Source organism: Asparagus officinalis, chromosome 7 (genome assembly GCF_001876935.1).
Source record: "Asparagus officinalis chromosome 7, Aspof.V1, whole genome shotgun sequence".
NCBI classification, from domain to species: domain Eukaryota; kingdom Viridiplantae; phylum Streptophyta; class Magnoliopsida; order Asparagales; family Asparagaceae; genus Asparagus; species Asparagus officinalis.
In genome coordinates, this window is record NC_033800.1 from 49840569 (window position 1) to 49861645 (window position 21077).

General features: G+C 37.0%; 1 protein-coding gene and 1 pseudogene across 5 annotated transcripts; one reads left to right on the plus strand and one right to left on the minus strand.

Moving 5' to 3' along the window:
* On the plus strand, positions 1 to 7161 carry LOC109850061 (pentatricopeptide repeat-containing protein At4g19220, mitochondrial-like). 5 transcript variants are annotated; one of them, XM_020419975.1, is made up of 5 exons: positions 1 to 3218; positions 5007 to 5175; positions 5257 to 5348; positions 5416 to 5575; positions 6982 to 6992. In XM_020419975.1, the coding sequence occupies exons 1-2, from the start codon at positions 478 to 480 to the stop codon at positions 5086 to 5088; spliced, it is 2823 nt and encodes a 940-aa protein (XP_020275564.1). In that variant the 5' UTR covers positions 1 to 477; the 3' UTR covers positions 5089 to 5175; positions 5257 to 5348; positions 5416 to 5575; positions 6982 to 6992. The 5 variants fall into 5 exon arrangements, with proteins under 5 accessions (XP_020275564.1, XP_020275566.1, XP_020275569.1 ...); XM_020419977.1 differs by having other exon boundaries at positions 5257 to 5285; XM_020419980.1 differs by having other exon boundaries at positions 5051 to 5175.
* On the minus strand, positions 8450 to 17115 carry LOC109850630 (annotated as a pseudogene).

The window sequence follows — 21077 nt, forward strand, 5'->3', positions numbered from 1 at the left end:
TTTGTTGTGATTTCTTTTTTCCATTTCTTAACACAAGATCCGGTAGGACAAATTTCACAGAGGGTTCATATTTGACAGGTGATCGAATAGCTAAGGAACAGTTGTACCAACGTTTGGTAGCTTGAATCCCCAACAACGGGTATCAGAGCGTATCTGATATTTCCTAACAATACCATATCTATTCGGACATTTCCCTGCAAGATCACATAAAATTCCCAAACCCCTTTATACCCACTGAGTCATTTAGTAATCTTAATTTCTCTAAAACTATATATCTTGCTTATATAAAAACATATTAAACACCGTACAAAAAAGATTTAAAAATAAAAATCCAATAACTCGAGTTCCTTCTTTCCTTCTGGCAACGTACGCATGCTCTAGTTGATCCTTCAGGTGATACCGGAGAAGTCTCATGGAGCCTAGCCTCACGAAATTTGAATACAGAGAAGCCAACGGTAACCAAACAAAAAACAGTAAATGCTGAAATCCCTCAAAACAATTCCAATCTCATCCTTCCCTCTTAGATCCGTGTTAAACCAATCCTCATCCCTCGTCTCTAACTCTCTCCATGCCTTACACTACTCCCAATACCCCCACAACGCGTTCGACGAAATGCCTCAGAGAATTTCCTTCATCTCTCACCCCCTCAGCCTCTTAAAACAAAACCCAACTGATCTCCTTGTCATTGCCTCGGCACATTCCCTCGCCCTTAAGACCAATGCTCTCGCCGACATCTCCCTCCGAACGTCTTTACTGACCTCTTATGCGAGAGCCTGTGACCTCGATTCATCGCTGGCTCTGTTCAATGAGTCCGTGTCCTCCTGTGACTTGATCTCTTGGAATGCCATTATCACTGCTTGCGTCCTTAACTCGCAGTTTGATCTGTCAATCGACCTTTTCAAAGAAATGATTGCTGGGCTTGGGGAGTTCGATTCAACTACTCTTGTCATTATGATTTCGGGTTTGACCCGTGTCCGAAACTTGAAACATGGTTTAATGCTGCATGGTTTTGTTGTAAAAAGAGGGCTTCAGGGGAATGTGTACCTTTGCAATGCTTTGATTGATATGTATGCAAAATGTGGGGAATTGAGGAGATCAGAATTTGTGTTTGGGGAAATGGAAGTTAAAGATGCCACTTCCTGGAATTCGATCACCAATGGATGCCTTTATAACGATCTTCCGGTGAAATCAGCCTTCTTTTATCGAGAAATGTGTTGCTCAGATGTTCGGCCAGACCAAATGAGTCTATCTTCTGTGATATCTGCATGTTCTTGTTTGGAAGAGCTCTCTGGTTTTGGGGAGTCAGTGCATTCTTGGGTGATCAAATTGGGGTATGAAGGAATAGCACATTCTTCGGTGGCTAATTCTTTGATTTCCTTCTATTCTTCATGTGAACATGTACGAGAAGCAAATAAAGTGTTTAAAGGACTTGGCACAAAGAATACGATTTCATGGAATTCTATGATCAAATGCTTGATAGAGAATGGAAGGATAGATGAAGGTCTGACACTTTTCTTTTCAATGCAATCGGCATATAAAGCCCAACCTGATGCCATTACACTTGTAACAATTATACCCGTTTGTGGTGAGCTTAACCTAATTCATCAAGGCAAATCAATTCATGGGTTTTCTATTAGAAAAGGTATTTGGGTGTCTAGTCTACCAGTAGCTAACACCTTACTTGATATGTACTTGAAATGTGATAATTTAGTTTCAGCAGAGCTGTTGTTCAGTAGAATGCCTAGTAAAGATTTGGTAACATGGAACACGATGATCTCTGGGTATTCAAGCTCTGAACTTTATGCAGAAGAGTCCAAGCTTATGTTCAGAGAGTTACTTCAAAACGGTCAGAGATGCACCCTTGCTACTCTATTAGCCATCCTGCCTTCTTGCATTAGTCCTCGAGATCTTACCTTTGGGAAACCAGTTCATTGTTGGGAGCTCAAGTACGGGTTTGGAAACATAATCTCGGCTGTCAATGCCCTTATGCTTATGTACATATACTGTGGGGACCTAAGAGCTTCATTGGCACTATTAGAAAACATTTTACCTGCATCAGACGTTGTTTCATGGAATACAATCATATCTGGCTATGTCAAGAACGGGCATTATAGGGATGCACTTGGAGCCTATAAGTTTATGTATGAAATGTTAAACTTAGACCCTGATCCTATCACGATGTCCTGTGCTCTATCGGCTTCTGGGAATCTTGAATTTTTGTCCTATGGCCAGTCACTTCATGGATTTGTTCTGAAGAGTCCTATAGGGTCAGATGTTAGAGTGAGAAATGCACTCATAACAATGTATTTTAGATGTGGAGACCCCCTGAGCTCTGAATTGGTGTTTCAACCTGAAGGAGATAAGAATTTATGCTCATGGAGTTCCATGATATGTGGATTTGCACAAAATCAAGATGGTGGGAAGGCAATAGAATATTTTCACCAAATGAAAATGACGAGTATTCAACCAAATGAAATCTCCCTTGTTGGTCTTCTGTGTGCTTGTACTCATCTAGGAAATCTTAGATTTGGTAGAGAAATCCATGGTTACATTGTTCGTTTTGGATTTTGTGATAACATATTTATTGCATCAGCTCTTGTGGATATGTATAGCAAATGCGGTAGACTTGAATTTTCAGAAAGGGTATTTGAAAGTTCTGCAGAAAAAACAACTGCATCTTGGAATTCTATGATATCAGCATATGGGTTTCATGGGCAAGGTCAAAAAGCCATAGAACATTTCAGCAAGATGTCTGATCTTGGTATTAAAGCTACAAAAAGCACTTTCATTGCTATTTTATCAGCTTGTAGCCATTGTGGACTAATTGACGAGGGATGGAAACATTATAAGCTAATGGTAGAGGAGTTTGACCTCGAGGGGACAATTGAGCATCGTGTATTGATGGTTGATATGCTTGGCAAAGCTGGAAGGATTCATGAGGCTTATGAGTTTGTCAAGGAGATGGGAAGCAAAGCAGAGTCAGAAGTTTGGGGAGCTTTGTTGAGTGCTTGTAGGGATAAGGGTGATATTGATATGGGTAAATTGATTGCAGAGAAACTATTTTCTTTAGAGTCTGAGAATAGTGGTTATTATGTTGCATTGTCAAACTTATATGCATATCATGGAATGTGGAATTGTGCTGAAGATATCAGAAGTATGATTCGAGATAGAAGATTGATGAAGTTGCCAGGAATCAGTCTTGTCGAGGCTCCTAGTAGGTAATTGACCTGGGTTGCTATAGTTTTCTTGTATTGTTTTCCTTAAAATTTATTTCAACGTTAAGGGTTTTCTAGAGTCTGATCTCAATGATAATGTTGATTTTAGTAAGATGTACGATGCATATCTTCTCTAGACATATTTGCAGATTGGGTGAGTGAAATTAGAGAGCGATCTATTTATTGTAGCCTACTTTTGAGTAAATGAATTCATTTTGTTGTATTCACACGTGAACATAACTTAAAAATGAGAGATATTAATTGCAATGTTAAAACATGTCCGTTAGTTACACACACTGAACCATAATTTGTTGTGTGACAAATTTTCATGAATACAGTCTCCATTCAGACAACCACATCATCATTCATCATAACACGATCTATTTGCCATTGGCAAGTTCTTATGCATAATGTGAGACCCCAACTTTAGGCCAACATCGGGAATTTACAGTGAAATCGTGTGGCTTAAATAGGTAAGCCCAAGACTCAAGTGTAACATTGGCTAGTCGATATTGGCAGTGGATTGAGCCAAACAACGCGTTACACTCAGTGGGTCACACGGCTTGCACACCGCGCCAATGGGCCCCCAGGTCTGGGGCGTGACACATAATATATGTTCATGACATCAAATGAAGACAATCCATTCACACTTTATGTACATGCCTTCCGCCCCTAGACATTGAATCATATTGTACATTTTTCTTAATTATATACATTGAACCGTAATTCGTTGTGCGAAAATTTTCATGAATACAATCTCCATTCAAATGACCATGTCAACATTCATTGTAACACAATCTATTTGCAAGTAAAGTATTTATGCATAATGTCTTCATGACTTCAAATGAAGACAATTCATTCACACTCTTATTTGCATATATTTCCCCCTATGGTACAGTGAATCGTAATTTGAACATTTTGTTAATTACATACATTGAACCATGATTTTTTATGTGATGAATGTCCACGAATACCATCTGCCTTCAAACAACCATCTCAAAATTCATCATAACATAATTGATTTACGAGGAAAGTACGTATGCACAATAATTCCATGATATCAAACGAAGAAAATTCATTCAGTCTTATGTACATGCATTTCCCCCTCAGGTACATTGTTAGATAGTAAATTGGGATTCTATAAAATAGTATCCAGGGTAATCTCTCAAATACAATGGTGACCATTTGGTTTGCTACCACAAACCCACTTCCCGATACCACCTGATGCTTTGATCAAGCCTCATTACCTCTTCCTTGGCGATTCCATAAAAAACCTTACACCCCAGGGACAAAAAATTAAAAAAAAATGTCAAGGCTCAAAGGTTACTCCAAATGATCACCTTTTATTTATTTATTGTTATTCCTTTAGGTTTTTCTTGAGACTGTAATAATTACATATAACTTAGTTTTCTGACTTCTGATTTGGTTCACAGTTTACAGAAAACAAACCCTTTATAGAAACGAACAAACTACTGCATCTGAAGTTTTGAAGTTATCTGCTAACCCCATAGTTTGAACATGGGAGTTGCATATTGTAGACCAACAGATCAGGCTTCTAGAACTAAAAAATTCTTAGATCTAATCATCTGACATGCAATCAAGATCTAAACTTTTAATTATATCATTTATCAGAAGCACAAAGTCCTAGGTATGCTCTCTAGTAAAGTTAAAATTACTGTGTAGAACTATATCTAAAATCATCCATGAAAAAAATCAGAAAGGTTTACGACATTTCATGAAGAAAACAAATCAAGTACTTAAGCTCTTTTGTGTCATTTTCAACAATTCCAGTGAGCTCTATGTCTCCTCATTTGGCCAATTTTGGTGCAATTCAGAAACCATTAGCGGAGAAGTTCTTGAACTGAGCATCTAGTGGAAGTACCAGCAAGCTGGGGGTTCTGGAAGTGTCAATCAGAAATCGTGCTTGATTCACCCAATTGTTGCTCGTAGCTGCGTCAAGGTAATGGTATGGTTTCGAGTAAATATCAAATTTATTGATAAATGATCAAATGATTATTGATATTTTTGGGGTTGAATTTAGGTTCATGAACAGGGAAGTGCACTTGGGAGGTCAGTGGACTTATTGAAATTTAATGGCTATAAGGAACTTATGCTTGGAGATTATGCATGGTCGTAAGTACCTTGAAGAATTTTTCACTTAGTATATGCATCACTTCAATTAATTGTGTTCACTTGACAGGCTTTCAAAAGCTCTAAAATTGAAAATCCAAATCAAACATTACCTTGAATCAAGCCTTTGTAATTGATTGCTGCCACACGATGCCATGGAAGCTACTAGCTTTTCAAATTTTGTATTTCTGAAACCTGCAAGTGCAAACTGCATCATTGACAGCCGACAGGTATAGTATTTGTAACTGCATCCTGAATCTTAAATCAGAATATTGTAGGTTACTGAGGCAACTTTTTTCATTTTATAAAATAATGGGGTGGACATAACAGAGGAAATTCGATTTAAGCTCTGTAAAGAAATAGAAAAGGTAAAGTTTGTATTCATATAACCCTAACCTCTCTTAAATAAAGATTATGAGGGTATTACAAAATAGATATAAGATAAAATCATATCTAATCACATCTCACAATATCTCATAATATATGATAGGTCTCACAATATCTCATAATATCCGATAGATCTAAATACTAATAATGTGTAACACCCCCTCCCCCTAAACTGGAACATATATATACTACAAATGTCCAACTAACAAATGAAAATAGAATGACTTGTGTAGTTACTGCCAAAAGAACCCTAGACAGGTACACCAGTAGAAACACCCTAAGCGGATAGGTCAATAGAAACACCCTAGGTGGGTACGCCAATAAAACAAAGAAAAACCCTTGATTGATCAATCGGTCGCTTAGTCGCTCGATCTTGATTTTAGCGTTCTTCCATTAGAAAGATGACTTTAACTGGAGACAAAGTCATAGAAGAAGCAGTGACGATCATCAGAGTCAATCGGCAATGAGGCCAATGAGGCACAGATAAACAATAACTTGCTACTATTTACATGGTAAACAGGAATTTAACTTCTGTTCACGTAATGAACAGAGGCTAGTGTTCACGTGATGAACAGTACTCTGGGGAATATAGATTTTAAAAAAAGGGTTTTTTATGAGGATTTAGGAATTGTTGATCACGAAGTAGTTGTCGGAACTAAAGATGTCGAAGCTACCATGGGGAAGCATGGAGGTGGTGAAAACCCTCTCGGCGACCCCAAGGTCGAGGAAGAACAAAGAGGTCTATCTAGAATCAAGAAGGTACTGATACCATGCAGAGAATTCAGCTAACCCTAACCTCTCTTAAATAGAGACCAGAAGATATTACAAAATAGATGTGAGATAAAATCATATCACATCTCACAATATCTCATAATATCAACTGGATCTAAATACTAAAAGTATCTAACCAGCTCATTGACCTTGATTAAAGAGTGAGATGGATCTTAAATAGAAGTTAGGAAGCAATTTGATCATGAGCTAGCATTCACAAAAATCAAGGCCTTCGAGTAGATAGTCTTGCATATTATCCATCATATGCAAATAAACCTAAAATTAGTCTAAACCAACAAGCACGAGCTGCATCATGTCAGTAGAGAAATCAATCTGATACATAAGTATTTAAATACTGATAACAACTTTCAAATTTTGTTCAATGTAGCGCTATGTTCCTATATGAATTGCCCACCACATGAACTATGTTTTAATTTTATTATGATATAATATAATGCGGTTTTACTTTTATCTACAGGGCTCTATTGGAAAAAATAATAAAAAATGGAAGGTCTACATTTACCCTCAAGAGAAGGTCGAGAAATTAAAAACATTCTCGGCACAATCAATGCAAGAGTGGTCTGAAGAGTATGCTCAGTGTTTGTGCTGTTTCTGAAGCCTGATTCATGAAGAGTAAATAGCACCCGGTCGTAGAATTGAACCCGGCCTATTTGGGGGGGGGGGGGAGGGGGGGGGGGTTCCGGGAAGCAACACATTCGAATTTGGTTTTGTCATATTAATTACTGAAACTCATTAAACCCCTATGTTTTTAGGTGTTTTTTCTTTCTTTTCGTTAATCCGTGATATTATTCCGTTATGTGGCTAACATATCGGGAAAGTTTTAACAGTTCCCCATCTCTTCTGAAAGTAAGATTCAAAGTCATGTAGAGGAATTAAAAAGTTGGAAAGTTAAAAAAAAATTTTTTTTTTTGGAATCTGAATCTGACATCATCTGATCATATTAAAGTTGCAGGTGAATTGACTGTTGATACCCATGATACTTTTTGAGATCTGAACATGTTATCTTCAAAATTAGTAGAGGAACTTATCTGTGATTTCTTCTCGTGCTTATTCTGTGGAGATTGATGAGAGAAATGAAGAATGTCTCATTTTTCCAGGCAGGGAACTAAAAGCTCAGCACATATGGGATTTTTTTCTACTGATACCTCTATGTTTTCCAACGTTAACAGGTGATCGCAGATATAAGGGTATTGAAATGGGGTAAATTAACTGCAAATAATCTATTTTGTTTGAAGATTCTGTTTTTTTGTTACATTAGCGAATTTACGTGCATATCATGGAAGTTGAATATTAGGAGAGTAATGAGGCCTCCAGGAATCAGTGCTGTGGACTCTCCTAGCAGGTAAATATACCTCCGTGGCTATAATATTAGTATTATTTCCATTAATTATTTTATAATTGACGTTGTTATTCAGACTCCTAGCTCTAATATTGGTTGCAGTGAAATATACAATTGTTATATGAAAAAAAATGCATTTGATCAGAGCTTCGAGGTGGAGTTTTATCTGTTTCCATTCACATCAGGTGTCCTCAAAATTGTGCTCATCTAAAGTTTATTGCATCCCTTGCATTTGATATACTTTGTATTGTATACTCCATGCTCCCATGATGATCCACTAGATCATACAAAAATCTACTTTCGCTAGGAGATCGGATTATTTGCATTTTGATTACAATCAGAATAGCAGCTGTGAATAGAAATTGAGGAAAAGAGGGAGCATATAGCATGCAAGTAACTAGTACAAGTCACTGATACCAACATACACGCAAACTGATAAGTTGAGCCTAGACATCTGACATACTAGTAACATACACAGAAACATATATTAGTAACATACACAGAAACATATTAGTAACATACACAGAAACATACGCTACGCAGATTAACACACAGATGCTCTGGTAAAATCCAGAATCGACACCATTCAACCCTGGAGCCCTACGATGCCTGGAAATGAGGAGAAAACGTACGGAACAGAAGTGAGCAACATTTACATATAGGCGAATGCTTAATTATACATCAGGAAGTTCAAAGTAAATGCAAGGTAGAAGAGACACGAGAAAATTCAACATGAAGGTTACAAACTCAATACGTATATTAGAAAATCTCACCACATGCAATTCTTTCTCCTGCATTTCCTGTTTCTTTGCTCAGCTCAAGTCGACCTGTAAACATATAAAATCATCTTTGTTAGACTACACCAGATAACAGGAGAATAACTATTTCTGATGCAATTCCATTAGATTGTTTTAATGTTTCAAAATTCGCAAGCCTTGAATTCACGACCGTCACACTTGAGAACTTGTGCCAACTTCCCCATGTTTTCTATTGTGAATGCATCTAGCACAAATGATCTAGATAGGGTAGGGAATAATCCCTTGGACATTAATGCCTGAATTTTAATTAAATAAGGGCCTCGCACTTCCGTAAAAAGGGAGATAATTGAACATTTTCACCATCATTAATATTAGGGTTAATTGAAGATAGGCCCCTTGTACTATATAGCCCAGTTGTAGATATACCCCCCTGAGTAAAACTTCTTTTGACCTTTAAAATGGGGGGGGAAATACGCTCAGGGGTCTGTCCTCACTTTGGCGAATAGTACAGGAAGTATATCAGCACCAATAGAGCTAAAGGGGGTCTATCTGCAGTTAGGTGACAGTACAGGACGTTTATCCGCAACCAGACCTTGTTATAAGCATGACCACTTCTAAATGTCAACCCTTACCAGCTTCGGACATAACTTACTCAATATATAGCAATAATTAATGATTAATGCGAAGTAATCAATAGTGTTAATTTACCCCTTCCAAGATCATCAGAATCAGCATGCACAACAATAGCCCTTCCAATGACCGAGTGCGGTCCTGACAGCTTAATCTGCAAAGATAAACATGTGAATCCTTCATATAAATATGAAAAGGTTAACAAACCTCATATAGAATATGAAGAAATTAGAAGGAACGCAAGGAAACAGCAAAATAACATAGCTGACCTGCTTGTCGACAATATTAAACTCAACATTTCCTGAAACAGCGAAAGAACCAATAATCACTTTTATTAATCGAAGTTTTTGTTCTTTGCAGCATACAAGATAGACAACTTAATTTTCTCTCAGATCATGATAAGCATTTTACCAAGATCCAGTTCGCATCATGTTAGCTTAAAAGGATTAATTGCAGATCCAAGGTCACTCACTTATATTCGATAACTTTTTGACAACAACTTAGACCCCACAATGTACAAATAGACTTGTGTTCTCTGTATAGGTTAATTGGACATGGACTCCTGTAGTATTGCTAGTTTTAACTTACTGCCCATGTGGTTTCATTTTTGAAGATAACCCCGTTAGCTGAACTCTTTGGTGGAATTTAAACAGATATTACCCTGCATGAAATTAGTGAGTATCTGACACCCAGGGGTCTATCTGCCAAAATAGAACTACAGGGGTTGTACATTCAACCAACAATACTATAGAGGGTCCAGTGGCATGGCCAGGATTATTTTTTGCCCTGGGCAAAAAATAAACGTGGTCTACGAGTATGTCGTGAGGGAGAGGAGGGAGGCGCGTGAGAGGGAGGAGGGCTGAGGATTGTTGAGATGGAGGTCCTGGAAGAGGAGGTTGGATCTGCGGCAAAGGGAGGTGAAGTGGTGGGAGAGGAGGGGAGGCGAGGGGAGGAGGGAGAGGTCGTGGGATAGGCGGAGTTTCTTGCCCTGGGCAGCAAGCAAGCTCTGGCTACGCCCCTGAGAGGGTCTATGTGCAATTAACCTCTTCTTTATATATACCTGTACTATAAGGCATGTATGCGCAACACCAGTAAGAGAATAGAGGGTCTTTCCGTAGCACACTGAAATCATGCACCCATGCGACGAGCACAGATTAAAAGTGGATAACTCTATCTTAGAACAAGGATGTCGAAGTGCTAATAAAAATTTTAAGGATGAGAACTGACTTAACCCCTGTAGCACAATAGTGGATCGATATCTATCCCTAATTATAAAATATGGTAAATGCCAAGTAGGCTACAACATGCGGTCAGTATAACAATTTCAATAATTTACTTGCTGTAACTAACTGAAATTTGGGGAGCACATATCGCTTGAGACATTACCTTCCTTCCCTGCATTCAAATTTCCAAGATCGCCAACATGCCTCACCTCATCTTCAGGTGCTCCATGTTCTTTTTCAGTAGGATTAAAATGAGGACCTGAATGAAAGAGCACCATACTGACAAATAACTGAAGAGTATAAATAAAATTGAAAGAAAAAGGGGGAAAAACAAGAAGACTCAAACCGGTTGAGTTGCACCCGTTAGTGGTATCACTAAGTGCATGAACATGAAACCCATGGTGCCCTGGAGTGAGCCCAGAGACGCGTCCGTTAATAGTAGTAGGGCCTAAAGCAATAAGAATCAGAGAAGCAAATAAGAAACTGAGAAAACAAATGTAACGAGTGTTGGATAATTTGATGATCTAGGCATGAAAATTGAACTAGAAAATAACAGATTAAATTACCGTTCACCGTCGAAACAATGGAAGTCTTCTCCTCTCTCCTCCCGTAGCCAATGATGGGAATTAGGTCTCTTTACTGCGTACGGTTGAGAGGAGGGACTCCCACCCTTTATATAGATATTTGTGATTAACCCTACACATCATGGTTTAATCACAACCGTGGGATTACACTCCAGTTGATCCTATCCTTTAGATATTCAAGATAACCACCCAACTTGATAAACATGAAACTTATCTAACCAGGCCATGTGGTTAGCATCCTGATCCTAACTTGAATCCATGGCAACTTTAAATCAAATCCAAAATCGAGTAGGTTGGGCCACATGGGTTCGTTGGATTAATCGAACCCAACAATCTCCCACTTGGCACAACATACCTCATTTTAATTTTCAAAAACATTTAAATTTTCAAAAACTTTTAAAGTCGGGTGCGCACCCATTTATTTTAGAAAACAACTTGTTGCCATGATTCTAATTAGGATAGTTTCCGAAACCTTTTCCTTGAAACAAAAGTACCACTAATGGTTGATCGTGAAAACACTATATGCTCTAATATGGCACAAGGTCACTCCACGGTCCAACCGCTAGTACCACTAATGTTCTAAAGACATTTTCCTTATGGTGGTTTTAGTGGAGTGTAATAGAGCCGTACATCCCTTATGGTCAAATCCGATGTACGCCCTTAAGTGTCCTCTGCAACATACACAAACGTGTATGCCGTTCTGAAACTTTTACCGGCATCCGCCATGTGAAAACCATCACCTTTAGTCCAGAACGAAAGCCTCAAATATGATGCCCAATCATATTCAGCTTCTGCACAAATTTAAGAGTCTCTTTACTTTAACCTTTATGACTCTATGGACCATTGTCTTTAATTCGAGTTTCTTTACGATTAACTTGAAACTCTTTACTTTAAACTTTAGTTTTCTTTACTTTAAAATATATATCAAGCAACAATGATCAATAACACAATGCTTGAAAATATCAAACTGCTAATATATATAAAAAATTAGCACAATAGTTTCTTTATGAGCTCAAAGCAATCCAGAATATAGTACTTGAAAACAAAACAAAACTACTACGACAACTGAATCTCACTGATCATATAGAATCGAAAGACTCTAAAACACCCATACTGGATACATGTTCCTTGAAGAGCCCTGGAGAAATTCCCTTGGTCAAAGGATCAGCAATCATCAACTGAGTCGGCAGATGAGGAACCTCAATCAATCCTTGTTCGACCTTATCAAGGACTAACAAGTACTTCACACCGATGTGCTTATTCCTGCTAGAAAAATTCTTGTTCTTTACAAACTGTACAACTGCCTGATTGTCACAATACAACTTTACTGGTCTCTGAATGGAATCCACCACCTTTAGTTCACTGATGAAATTCTTGAGCCAAGAGGCATGCAATGTTGCTTCAAAAACAGCAACATACTCTGCCTCCATGGTGGATGTCGTCACTAAGGACTGCTTGGCACTTTTCCAGGAAACTGCTCCTCCAGCGAGCAGAAATATATAACCTGATGTTGATTTCCTGCTATCCGCACATCCGGCAAAATCTGAATCTGAATAACCAACGACTTCTAGATTTTCAGACCTTCTGTAGACCAACATGAAATCCTTGGTCCTCTGCAAATACCGCAAAACCTTCTTTACAGCTTTCCAATGAGCTACACCAGGATTTTGTTGAAACCTGCCTAATATTCCCACGATATAACTGATGTCTGGCCTGATGCATGACACCGCATACATTAGACTGCCAACTGCAGAGACATACTCCTCAGAGTTCACGAGCCTACGCTCAACTTCATTTCGTGGGCATTGAGATTTGTTGAACATGTCTCCTTTGACAACTGGGGCTTCACCTGGTGCACAAAACTTCATGCCATATCGTTGAAGGACTTTCTCAATATAAGCCCTTTGAGATAAGCCCAACAAGCCTTTAGTTCGATCTCTATAGATCTTGATGCCTAAAACATAATGAGCATCTCCGAGGTCTTTCATATCAAAATGCCTCGAAAGAAAATCTTTAGTCTCATGTAGGAGATGAATATCACTGCTGGCAAGCAATATATCATCTACATATAATACTAGAATGACAAATCGGCTCCCACTGATTTTAAGGTATATGCAGCGATCGACAGGATTCTCTCGAAAGCCATTTGATGTTATCACTTGATGAAATTTTAAGTACCACTGTCTGGAAGCCTGCTTGAGACCATATATTGACTTCTTCAATCTGCAGACCAGATCTCCCTTAACTGCAAACCCTTCAGGCTGCACCATAAATATTTCCTCATTCAGATCTCCATTCAAGAATGCCGTCTTGACATCCATCTGATGGAGCTCAAGGTCAAAATGGGCGACGAGAGCAAGAACTATCCTGAGAGAATCTTTCTTAGATACTGGAGAAAAAGTGTCGACGTAGTCAATCCCTTCTCTCTGCTTGAAACCCTTGGCCACTAGCCTGGCCTTGAATCTCTCAATGTTTCCTTCAGAATCCCTTTTGGTCTTGAAGACCCATTTGCATTCCATCGCTCTAGCTTTGTTCGGCAAAGGTACCAACTCCCAAACAGAGTTCTTTTCCATTGACTGAAGCTCTTCTTCCATAGCCTTCAGCCAATCTGATGCATGAATGTTGTCTCTAACTTCTGAGTATGATGAGGGATCATCGGATTCTGGATCAATGCATCCACTTTCTTGAAGATAGACCTCATAGTCATCAGGTATGGCAGATCTTCTGACTCTAGAGGATCTTCTAATAGGTTGTGGCTCTTCCACAGGTGCAAAGGTTTCTTGAACTGGAGGAGGAGGTGGAATGCTATCTGGAAGAGTAGGAAATCTAGAGATGACATCTAATAGCGGAAGCGACTGCTCATCTTCTAAAACTTCCTCAAAACTCAGACCACGATGTTCTGAAGAAGCATTAGGGTCTTCCAGAAACTCAACATGCTGTGTCTCGAAGAACTGGGTAGACCGAGAAGAACAATAGAACCTGTAGCCGATAAAACGACACGACACTGTTCGGGCTTCTAATTTCTTAATGTCTGGATTATAAGGTCGTGCCTCTGCTGGACATCCCCAAACACGTAGATGACCAAGACTAGGATCCCTGCCAGTCCAAAGCTTGAACGGGGTCTCTGCTACCGCCTTACAAGGAAGACGATTGATGAGATATACAGCTGTCTTCAATGCCTCACCCCAAAAACTTTCAGGCAAATCTGAATGACTCATCATGCTGCGAACGGCATCTTGATAAGTACGATTTCTTCTTTCAGCTACTCCATTTTGCTGTGGAGAACCTGGGAGAGTGTACTGAGGAACAATGCCTTGTGACCTTAAGTACTCAATGAAAGGACCATGATTTGTGCCGTCCTGATCGCTTTTACCATAGAATTCCCCACCTCGATCAGAACACACAGATTTAATCTTTCTTTTTAAGTGTTTTTCAACTTCAGCTTGAAAGATCTTAAAAACATTCAGTGCCTTATTTATTGTGGTGGAGAAGAAAAATATAGGCATAGTGCAAAAAATCATCTATGAAGGAGATGAAGTATTGCTGACCATCATAAGAGGGAGAGGGAAAAGGTCCACAAATATCTGTATGAATGAGGTCAAGGAGACCTTCACTCCTGGAGGCTTCAAATTTTCTCAATTTAGCCATCTTTCCCTTGATACAGTCAACACATGTACCAAAATCAGAGAAATCTATCTGTTCAAGAACACCAAACTTTACTAAGGATTCCAATCGCTTTCTTGAAACATGTCCTAATCTCCGGTGCCAAAGTATGGAAGAATTGCTATTAAGCCTAGGACGCTTTGTACCAGAAGAAGATGAATTCACAGACATACATAGAGGGGAAGGAAAAGATGCATCCAGATTTAATCTATAAAGACCGTCAATCAAGAAACCATGTCCGATGACATCCAAACCATTTCTGATAGAGACAGAATTATTCTCGAAAACAAAGCTATAACCAGATCCAGAAAGTCTAGAAACTGAAATAAGATTCCTTCTCATAGAAGGTACGTAGAAAGTGTCTGATAAAACTAAGGAAACTCCAGAATCCAAGCGCAGACTGAAAGTCCCAACGAGCTCCACCTTCATAGGCTGTGAGTTTCCCAAAAATAGCTGCTCATTTGCCCTTGCCTTCCGACTGTGGATTATTCCATGTGATGAAGTTGAAATGTGCACAGAGGCACCAGAATCAATCCACCAAGAATTTGAAGGAACATCAACTAAATTTGTTTCACAACAAACATGAACTAAATCCCTACAAACTGTACTGTACTGTCTCGCTCTAACGGATTCCTCATTCCGCTTCTGGATAAACTGTCCGTCCATCTGTATTAAACCATGGACATATAAATCAAATGAGACCTTTAATTTAATTAACTTTAATATTTCCACATCCAATTTAGGGTTAGAATGGATGGGTCAGAGTGTTTTACGTATGCAACCTTCCACTCTGCGGGACAGGCGGGTGCATCATCTCATCACACCTTTGGGCAAGTGATTTGACATGCTATTCGCCCCCCAAATGTGATATATAATCACCTACAGAACTAGCCTACACAGTGTCAGTTTGATTTGAACACTTCCTAACCTTTGGGCAATAGGGTTATTCTCCTCTCACTGACATGTTTCAACTATCCTGCACCACTTATCATGTAGAGGATTTCCCAGACACCTTTGGGCAAGACTAGTAGTCCACCCACAGATAAGTGCAACCTTCCAGTCCAAATGAGAGTAAACTCAACCTTAGAAAATTAGGGTATTATAGGTTGGTCACCTTTGGGCAAGACACTAACCTACTCTACCATAATTTCTAAGTGACTGTTTTACTGATCTTCCTTAACCCCATAGGTTGATCTAATACTGTAGTCCGTTTTATCATGAACCCAAATATTTACCCCCACCTGAATTAAGGATATAATCAGAGTAAATCAATTATCTTTATGTGCATACAAAAATCTTTATGAATTGTCCAAATTTCTGTATTAAAACTTTATAAAATTAAAATAAAAACTGTATAGTTGAAAAGTACACAAAATGATCTTTCCAACGACTATTTATGGGCTGAAATCGGACTTAAAACGGACCTGTAGTGACCAAAACAAAATGAATGGTCAAAATTGTAATGGGTCGGGTCTGAAAATTAATGGGTCTGACCCATTTCATAATGGGTTGGGTCTGAATTAATTAATTAATTATAACCTTAATTAAACCCTAACCATAAACCCACCCAACCCAAGAGCCGCCGCCAGCACCCAATCTCCCACAGAACCGACCCTCCGCCGTCGGCCGCAACCCCGCCACCTGCCGCAACCCCGCCACTGGCCGCCGCTCACCGCTGAGCACCGAATCCGCAGAGAGAGAGAGCGCGTGCATAGAGGGCGTGGCATGGCGAGGAGCAGCCATGGTTGATGCGGCATTAAAAAAAAAATTGTGAACTCAAAGATGGCCCTTTTTTTTTTATTTAACTTTGCTGTGGCCGTGAGTTCTTCGGAGATAAGATTGAATTAAACAAGTAATCAATCGTAAGAAAACACGCTGAATCCCTTTTTTTTTAACGTTGATCTAACTAGAAAATAACAGATTAAATTACCGTTCACCGTCGAAAGACAATGGAAGTCTTCTCCTCTCTCCTCCCGTAGCCAATGATGGGAATTAGGTCTCTTTACTGCGTACGGTTGAGAGGAGGGACTCCCACCCTTTATATAGATATTTGTGATTAACCCTACCCATCATGGTTTAATCACAACCGTGGGATTACACTCCAGTTGATCCTATCCTTTAGATATTCAAGATAACCACCCAACTTGATAAACATGAAACTTATCTAACCAGGCCATGTGGTTAGCATCCTGATCCTAACTTGAATCCATGGCAACTTTAAATCAAATCCAAAATCGAGTAGGTTGGGCCACATGGGTTCGTTGGATTAATCGAACCCAACAACGAGATGATATATATCTTTGAGGTTATATGGTATCTACCATCGCCTTATTGACTGAAGAACACTGTGCCCTCTACACCTTTACCACCACCGAGGACAGCAACAGCCTTCATTGCCTTTGACATGTTTTTATCTGTCCTGATTTAATGAAAAACAATTAGACAGGTATATAAGTGTGGTTTAATAGCAAAATGAACAAGACCACCATTTGTTACTAAATGAGAAAATCCCAATTCATGTAAGGGAATACACTCAGAGATTGTCTTGAGTTGTCTGGGCTATGTCAGACTCTGTAGAAAAACACGAGATGTAATTCATTTTCATATATTTGGTAATGAATAAAAATATTTTTCATTGACAAAAAAAAAAGAACAAGACCATCTACTATGGGTTCGATAGGGAAAAGACCATCTAAAATGAACAACAATAATTACTCACTCTCTCCACCTTATCTATAATTTGTCATGAGTATCTTAGACTTTTTAATAATATCTTTAACTCTATATCTTTTAAAAATTAGTAATATTTCTTTCTAATAAAATAATTTCTTGAACTCTCGTACACACCCCCTTGATAGTTCATGTTTTGTGAAGTTTTCCCTTTTAAAACAATAAGCCACTTCAACCCAAACGTCAGAACCGCTTAAAAGTCAAATATCCCATTACTAACCTGTGGCATATCATTAAGCAATAGTCTCAAATAGAGTATTGCCACAATTAGGCTACACTTGGATTTCTACATAGCAAGTTAAAACGGAAAAATCAGGAATATTCTAAGCTGCGTGCTAACCTTTGCCTTGCTGTTCCTATGCTTTGCCTTCATGCCGATTGCCGAGAATGACCACTGATTTTAATTATCTTTTTTTTTTGGTTTTAACCCATTTTAGGTGGTCCTGCCAACGCATCAAAGCTTCTATAAATCTATACTTTTAACACGTCCTATATATAGCACAACTTCAGGGGGTTGTCCTTTTTTACGAGTGCAACCTTAACTCACATTGATATCAACTTTTTTTTTTTTTAAATCCACTTTAAATTTGCGGTCTGTAATTGAACCTAGGTTGTTCTGGGGTGAATCTTCAAAGAAATAGAAAAGAAAAAAAAAGAATATTTTTTGTTGAGAAACAGACTCCTCAGGCTAAAAAGAGTCGAGAAACTCGGCAAGCTCAGTAGTTTACTTAAATAATTAGATCTACAATCCATGCAAATTCAGAGAGCATGAGTAGAAGAAAGCATCATGCGTAGATACCTGAGAGAGGGAGGACGCCTGAGGTGATAAGATCAGAAAGCAAATTAAAGATGCAAATATATATATATTATCTGATGATGAGAGCTCGAGTAGTGGAAAACAGTAATACTCATGTTGCTGGTTTTTGAATAAAGAAAAAGAGAGTAGAGCAGAGTAGGTGTCAACCAAAGAGAGAAGAAGGATGCCACGTTTCACTTGCATGATTTCCCTCGTGTCCAACTGCTCAGATACAGTGACCGCTTAAGAAATATTTTTTTCTTTTAAATCTTTTTATTTTATATATACTAGATTTTATGCACGTGCAAAGCACATGGTTAAACACTATGATTAGGTATTTTTAGTTTATTTTCTTACTAAAATTTATTCCTCGGTTACTCTTTGATAATAATTTTGCTCACTTTGATTAAGTAATTTTGGTTTATTTTCTTACTAAAATTTGTTACTCGATTACACTTTGATTATTTAGTTTTTTGATGTTTGTTTGAATAGGCTACATCCAGTTTAAATTTTTATGTCGATAGTTGAATTGTTAGGAGATAAATATAATTTAAAGCTAATTTAAATTTTTATTTCATTTGGATCGGCATAAAACCGAGCTTGATCTTAGGAAGTATAGTGTTATGAAAGTGAAAACACTTGAAAAAATAACATTATAAAAGGAAGATGAATAATAAAGCCAACGAGCCAAGATGATTAATTTAAAGTGAGCTAAAATGACAGAAAATGTTTAATGAAAAAATCATAAACTGAATATTAATGCTAACTCTAGTACACTTTTATATAATAAAAGCATCCACATATGCATATGAAAGCACTAAAAATAGTTTATGAAAATCCCTTCTAAAGATTCCTAATTTTACTAAAAAATAAAACTATTCTATAACAATTCACAAAACATTATCTTTTGTTACTTCTATTTTATTTTTTATTGAGTCGAGATCAATCCTTCTTTATCTTTACCTTTTTCCTATCCAATTCTAGAGTAGTAGTGTCTTCATCGTTTATATCGATTTTGATACGAGACCGGAGCATGTTATCTTTCATTGGGCTCATTCATCTTTTGTCTTCTCGTCTAAATTCACAAAGAAGTTGAATATATTTCTTATATTCAACACAAACTTCTGACAATACGTACTTTGATTTTTTCCTATTTCAATAAGAATAAATGTTAATTTCATATATATGAAATTTTTTATACTTTTAATTTATTACTTAAATAAGGTTAGGAGCTACCTCTTTTTTCTCTGCAATGAATTATTCTGTTGTGCATCCAATAAGTTTTGCTGTGTCATAATATTACATTTCCTCTATCTGTGTCATTTTCCATGAGGATCTGAACTTAATACATTAAATTTTTTATTGCCAGTTAGCTTTAGATTATAATATTATATTTAATTTTGATATATTTCTTTCATGAAGAAGGGATATCACTTAACCTTGATACTAAATCATCGGCGATTCTACAAAATTTATCATCTGAACAGTTATTATTAACATCTTTATCCAATTTCTTATTGCAGCCTTTGCAAATATAGAACCACTGCTCAACTCTATTATTAATGGTAGTTATCGTTGCCTTAAAGGTGCTATAGTGTGTCTGTATATTGGTAAATTATTCTTATGTTTAATTGTATGAAGTTTAGAGTAGGTTTTCTAAGATCATACCTCTTTCAAATATTATAAAGGTTGTATATATTATTAATTTGAATTTATGTTGCATTTATAAAGAGAATTAATGGAGATGTTTTTATCTTGGCAGCTTACTCTAAAATAGCGCTACATATTAGCTTTAAAATATAATATTTTTTTTTCTTTACAGTGTTATATGGATGTTTGCTTGGTTTACTTACTATTCTCTTATTTCTTCAGTAAGTTAGATCTTTGGATTGATATATATTATTGATGGAATTTACGATGACATGCATATCTCCTCTATAAATTTGAGACAGATATAAGGTGAATTTTATATTTAGTGGCCTTTAATAAGAATTTTACTAATAAAATATACTACCTTCATACTTAGAGATCTTGAATTCTAATAGTGCTATTACATCATTATCTTTGATAGTGTCTTTAAGAATTGATTCTTCATTAGTAGTCATACTCTTAAATAAAGTCACACGCAGGGTCGTGATACTATATAATAAAAAGAAAAAGGACGATTTTATATTTTTTTGCTTATGCAAAGTATAGTAATTTTTCTTTTATCTTCTAGGAAGAATGTTTCTTTGATGAGCACAAAGTTGTTCAATATATTCTTCAGGGGGCATTCAGTCGGTATTTCTTTGATAAATATAACTTATATTAGTGTTAATTAAAGTGATTCATGGACGTTCTGAATTCCATTTGAAATGAAAACCGCTTGATTCTTTTGAAGGATATCTCTAAATTTTCTAATAGTTCTCCATACATAAATCTTTATAAATTTTTACCTAATAAATATTATTACCATTAGAGATCAATATTTATAAATTATTAATTAATATTAAGCTATTATATTATTATTTTTTATCAGTTTTTTGTGATTTAGTCTTCTATCAATTAATGATACTTATGTATTTTTGGTGTTCTAACATATTAGTGAAATTATATGCAGTTACTTTAATTTATACAATAACATTAATTTTTAATCTATCATATATTTTTTAAAATTTTTATTATTTAACTGGATATTTTTAATCTGTTATTATTACTATTTTTTACAAGTACCAACTTGACAATTTTCAGATTCTGAAAAGGGATAGTAAACCTTAAATTATAAGTTATATTTATATATATTAATGAAAAAATATCACACAATTACTCTTTTCTTTGCCAAGTTCTAAAT

Coding starts and splice junctions, on each gene's coding strand:
- LOC109850061 (XM_020419976.1), top strand. CDS start 478: ATGCTGAAATCCCTCAAAACAATTCCAATCTCATCCTTCCCTCTTAGA. Junction 3,219..5,006: donor CTTGTCGAGGCTCCTAGTAG/GTAATTGACCTG, acceptor CAACAATTCCAG/TGAGCTCTATGTCTCCTCAT.